At 37.3% G+C, this 6,209-nt stretch overlaps 1 protein-coding gene across 1 annotated transcript in view; it reads left to right on the top strand.

Annotated features, from left to right (window-relative positions):
- ANO10 (anoctamin 10) overlaps window positions 1-6,209 on the top strand; it is a gene marked incomplete at its 3' end in the record, with an annotated part of 158,990 nt that overhangs the window by 38,163 nt on the left and 114,618 nt on the right. The window contains exons 7-9 of the mRNA XM_008576792.1: window positions 555-610; window positions 2,977-3,051; window positions 4,808-4,990. Coding sequence (XP_008575014.1) covers window positions 555-610; window positions 2,977-3,051; window positions 4,808-4,990 — 314 coding nt within the window. The remainder of the gene's footprint in view (window positions 1-554; window positions 611-2,976; window positions 3,052-4,807; window positions 4,991-6,209) is intronic.

Here is a 6,209-nt window from a genome sequence, read left to right on the forward strand (position 1 = left end):
ATCAAAGTCAGCCTAATGCTGCCTCTCTGTGCAAGATGACACTTCTCTTCAGAATCTTTTTTTTTTTTTTTTTTTTTTTTTTTTGTCTTTTTGCCCTGCTGTCTTGGGATCTATGGCATCACCTTTTGTAGGTGATGATGGAAGTTTGGGCTTCCCTTTAAATTAATTTTTGTAAACCATGTGTACAGAAAACTTTATCGCCCTCCTCTTTTGATGTTACTATCAGTTTTTACTGTTGTCACTTATACAGGGTCTTTTTTTGTGCGTGGCTATCTATAGGATCATTTGCCAACACTTCCCAAATTTCTTTGTAGGAGTAATATTTAAAAAATAATTTTAGACCACAGTGCTATTGAAGTACCATGAAAAGTGTGTCCTTGCTTGAAGCTCTTGGTGGCAGGGAATAGCCGTGGTTGACAGCCGAGCAGTTATTGACTGAGGCTCTGGTGCTGGACATCTCTGCTTTCAGCCTAAAGTCCCACTTTACCTCTTGAAAATGCTCCCATATTGTTTTCACATCTGAGAGAAACTACCTCTCCCTATTAATGTTTTAGAGAATCACAGATTGGAATCTGCCTACCAGAATCATCTAATTCTGAAAGTTTTAGTGGTAAGTAGAGTTTTTATGTCCAAATTCATTTTAACTATGAAACTAATGCATATTATTTTACATTTAGGAATATAAATATGAGGAGTTGCTTCTAATTTAAGGTAGTGTGTTTTGTGCAGATAGGCAAGAATTGATTTATAAATATATTTATATCTGTGTTTAGTAGCCTTATTACAAATGTGCACATGGTATAAGACTTCAAAATATAGAAATTAGTGTTATAGCCAATTTCCAGTTATTTAAAAAACTAACCACTTTATAGACATATTTTTATTCTTTGGTGACTTATTTGAATGTTTTACTGTTCATTAATACTTCCAGGTACCAACAATCTGTTTAATGATGGAGCATTAAATTTTTTTTTAAAGTTTTGGTAAAGAAATTTCTGAAGTTCAAAAGGTTCCCAGCATGTTTTCATGGGTAGGAGGAAAGAGACAGAGAAAAAGTGCCTGCTGTTTGTGTAAAAGCTCACACATTATGCCTCTTCCCACCATTATTATAAATAATAAAGAAGTACCAGCTCAAAAGCACCTCATTTATCAGGAGATTACCTCTTCAATGTATAACACATCTGAGAATCAAGAAAGATACATAAAGAGTACTCCAAACTTTCAGCTGGAGTTAATTTAACACAGTCCATGTACTTTATTCCTGAGAGAGGGATCCAGGCCCTTACTTAGAAAGAGTTTTTGTTCTGGGTATAGAAGTCATCCTAAGTTTATCTGGCTTTTCAGTCCTTAAAAGATAAGAAACCACCCTTACGAGGGTGTTTAGATTTTTGGAAGGGGGTAAACTTTATAGAGGCAAGAGCAGGTAAGGAAATAGAAAACCATCATAAACAGATAGGAATTCAACAATTTGAGCATTAGAAAAGGGGCATGTGGCCACATACATCTAAAAAGACTCCAAAGGCCTCATTCATTCTATAAAATAATTGATATTTAAAAAGTTGGTGCTGAATCAGCAAAGAAATTATGTTCTATGTTCTCTGTGTAAGAAAGCAGAGGAACATGTATGCATTGAAAAGTTCATTCAAAAGGATTATAATATGGAGCTTTTGCCCTTAGAGGCAAAAACGCTCCATTTGTCTTAAAGAATTCAGTTATTTATGAGACTTTATTATTCTCTGACAATGCCAGGTGCAATGTCAGGTAAAAAGACCTGTAAGTTAGAGTCTGTTCTTCCTCAGTTGTGTTTCTTAGCTCTCTCCCTTCCCTTTTAATCTTATGGGGATATAGCATTTCTCAGCCTTCCCAGGCTTTTGCTTTTCAAGTTCTGCTCTAACTTACCACCTCCCATCTGTGGCTATGTTGATCTTACTGCTTACTCTCCAGAATGACTCCCCATCTCCTCTCTAATTAAGTGCTCACTCTTGTACACATAGCAGCCTTTGTTTCAGAAAGTGATGCTGCTAAGCAGGAAGTAGGCAGCGTCGGGGCAGGGAGGCAGGAAGGAGACGCATTAGTGCAGGGGGTAGTTGCAGGTTCTTGAGCAGGGAAACTACTTGAAGAAATGGCACTTTTTGTGTTAGGATCTCCCTGACTTGTACCCTCAGCCCCCAGGCTGCCACTATGTGTCTGGCAGGGCAGGTGAGTTCATTCCCATGGTGACAGAGATGCTTCTCAGGCCATGCCCATTGTTCTGGCAAGTGCCACCCAGCTACCTCAGTGTCCCTCCATGAGGAAGGGGAGTCTTAGACCCATGAGCACAAAGAGGCTTCTTGTATTGGGTCCCTTGTTGTGGCAGGATCCCCCTTGTCAGTGCCACCCAGCTGCCCCACTGTCTGCTGGTGGGGGAGGAGAGTCTTAGGTCTGTGAGCATAAAGAGGCTTCCAAAGCTGTGCTGCTTGTTGTGGTGGGGTCTTTCTTGCCAGTGCTGCTTGGCCATTCTGCCATTTCAATGGGGCAGCAGAGGAGGAAAACCCCTGGCAGCTGATTGTTAGTGGGGTTCCTAATAGATTCTCCCTTGCCAGTTCTGCTGGGCTCGCCTGGTACTGACAGGACTCCTGTTGGAATGGGGGAGGAATGAGCCTACCTGGCTACCTGATTTGTTAGGTTGGGGTTGGGAAATGCTGGTGCATGGTCTCCTCCTCCTTCTCCTCCAGATGTGCTGGTGCTGTTTTGTTCCTTCTGTCCAGGGGTCCCAAACCAGTTTGTTTTCCTTTAAGCATCTTTTGTTGTTCTTTGGTTGCCTCTTGTGTTATTTCCAGAGTTTATAGTTGTATTTAATGAGAAGACATAGGAGAAACAAGTCAGTGCCATCTCATCTGGACTGGAAGTCCCTTATTACATTTTTTAATGCTATATTTACAGTTGCTATAAAGTACTGTAAAGCAGTATTTAACACTGTTATCTTATTTTTGGTAGTTCAACTTTCTAAATTGCTTCGCCTCACTCTTCTACATTGCCTTTGTTCTGAAAGATATGAAGCTTTTGCGCCAGGTGAGTGTGAATAACAGAAAAGTATCAGTTTTTTAGGTCTTGGTGGTGGTTTCCTATATTCAGGTAATGTAATTGTCTTCAAATTATTATTTTCAAAAATAAAATCTTTTAAATTTTATATATTTCTAAGCTCAATTCTAAATTTAAAAACCATTAACAATTGTACTGTGTATCATTCTCAACTGAAAAGAAATTAGTTGAATCTAACCAGCTTGTAAAACTAATCATATAGGCCCATTAAATCAATTACGTAGTTCACCTCAAAACTTGTCAAAGCCATTCTAAGAGCAAAAATGTATTCATTGTTTGAACAGTTGTGTGTATTTTGGGGTGGGGGGTTGATTGGTATAACCTTGAACCGGTCTTGTAAATTTCATTTTTTTAAATTAATAAGTTGTTAAACTTTAGGGATCAGTGGGTCCTATGCAGTGCTGTGTCTTTTCTGAAATGTTTAAGAAAGTCAGACATTTATTTTGATGCTTTTCCATTTCTGGATCGCATAATACCAGTGAATAATAAATTGAGCTCAAATTATTAATTTCTAAGTTCTCTTTTTTTATAGTAAAGCCAGTTATTAGTATTCTGAGATTGTTAGTGAGCACTGTATCAAAGCCTAGGCTTCTTTCTGTATGAGAGCTTGGGATAATTTTTCAAGAAATTAAAAAATTTGTGTAATCAGAGAAGATTAAAAGATTTTGTAGTTGTGGTTCTAACAGCTTGCATAAAAGTAAAATTAAAGGTTGTGCTCTTAACAATTATACTAGATACATTGCTACTTTTTAAAAATTACTTTTAAAAATTGAGAAAATTCAAAATAATACATTTGGAATTGATAAGCTGGATGTTACTTACCTCCACTGGTCCCACACATTATCTTGTTAATAGGGCATGACCTCTCATTTCTTGTACTTTAGAGGGTTTCCTTTGTTTAACAGAGGACAGTGGAATGGAAAAGGACTTTTTAAAAAAATAGAATTGTAGTACCAGCAAAGTTGGGGTGTGGTAGAAACACTCATATCTACCTAGGGAAAGTGGAAATTGACACACGTCTCTGGAAACCAGTTGGATATGAATCTTAACTCATCCCTAACATGTCATCAGACATGGGACAAGACTCATGTACATGGATACCCAAGCAGCAGCTTAGTGGAAGTTGGAAATAATACTTAATTCAACAGCAGTGTACAGGCTATTTCAAAAAGAATTTTTAATGATATGCTCCCAATATATTAAATAAGAAAAGCAATATGCAAAGCTGTATACATATAGGATAATTATAGTTTTATTTTTATGTGTGATTGGAAAGAAATATCCTAAGATGTAGCAGTGTTTCTGCCAGGGTTATGGAATTATGGTTGGTTTCTTTTTCTATTTTCTTTGTTTTATAATTTAATTTTTCTTTAAGTTTTAGCCAAACTTTTTTTTTCAAAGTTGGCAACATTGTTTAGATTCCTATGTTGCAGTCAGGATAACATGATTTCAAGTTAATTTGTTTTCCTACCAACACTTGACTGGTTTATTTCTTATTATTATCTTATTTGTATTATAATCTTGTTTGTATTTTGATCTAAGTCTTTCTTGTGAACAACCATAAATTAGGAACACTGTTCTAACACCTAGCATTTCTAATATTAGTTTTTATAACACAATGGTACCCTATTTATTGAGGATTCCATTTTATTTATTGCACAATTGTATACATGCAATGGTTTTATTAAGCTACATTGCCAAATATGATTTATGTGCTTCTCTTTAGAGCTTGGCCACTCTCCTGATTACCTCCCAGATCCTTAACCAAATTGTGGAATCTCTTCTTCCTTATTGGCTCCAAAGGAAGCATGGTGTGCGGGTAAAGAGGAAGGTGCAGGCTTTAAAGGCAGACATCGATGCTTCATTATATGAACAGGTCATCCTGGAAAAAGAAATGGGAACTTATTTGGTAAGTTTGAATATTGCTGAGTTAAACATTTACTGAAAGTGAATAATAGTCATGCACTAGTTCAACATATGCTATACACTCATTGTCTCAGATGTGACTACTTTATAAGTGCTTTCCAGCCAGTTTCCTCACCATGAGCCACTTTGAGGTTAAAAAGATGGAACTGTGCATTGAAACACTGCTGTCTTGAATCAGAAGTTATGCCTAATAACACCAGAGAGCAAGTTTGGAGAATTATGTGACTGTTCTGCAGAGAGGGATGTGGGAATAGTAGCTGCAAAGATGATAGAGCAAGGGATAGGCAGTCCCTGGGAAGGCTGCACCATTGCTCACCCTTGACACACTTCAAGCTTATAGAAAATGATCGCTCAAGCAAAGGATCGAGGCCCATTGCTGAAAAGTAGAATGCCAATCTGAAGACTAATTTTTAGTTTAAATTACTCTTGTTGCTGACAAAGGACTAATATCCAGAATATATAAAGAACTCAAACAACTTTACAAGAAAAAAACAAGCAACCCAATCAAAAAATGGGCAAAAGAGCTAAGCAGGCATTTCTCTAAAGAAGATATAAAAATGGCCAACAGTCATATGAAAAAATGCTCAACATCACTCAGCATCCGGGAAATGCAAATCAAAACCACACTGAGATACCATCTCACCCCAGTTAGGATGGCAAAAATCCAAAAGACACCGAAAGATAAATGCTGGCGTGGCTGCGGAGAAAAAGGAACTCTCTTACATTGTTGGTGGGAATGCACAATGGTGCAACCCCTATGGAAAATGGTTTGGAGGTTCCTCAAACAACTGAAGATAGATCTACCATACGACCCAGCTATCCCACTCCTGGGAATATATCCAAAGGAATGGAAATCATCAAGTCGAAGATATACTTGTTTCCCAATGTTCATTGCAGCACTCTTCACAATAGCCAAGAGCTGGAATCAACCCAAATGTCCATCATCGGATGAGTGGATACAGAAAATGTGGTATATCTACACAATGGAATACTACTCAGCTATAAAAACAAATGAAATACTGCCATTTGCAACAACATGGATGGACCTTGAAAGAATAATACTGAGTGAAACGAGTCAGGCAGAGAAAAAGAAATACCACATGTTCTCACTTATTGGTGGGAGCTAAAAAAAAATAAAAACAAAAAACAAATCAATTCACTCACATACACACACACACACACACACACACAAAAAAAAAAAC

This window comes from Galeopterus variegatus, unplaced genomic scaffold (genome assembly GCF_000696425.1).
Source record: "Galeopterus variegatus unplaced genomic scaffold, G_variegatus-3.0.2 Scaffold1402, whole genome shotgun sequence".
Taxonomy (NCBI): domain Eukaryota; kingdom Metazoa; phylum Chordata; class Mammalia; order Dermoptera; family Cynocephalidae; genus Galeopterus; species Galeopterus variegatus.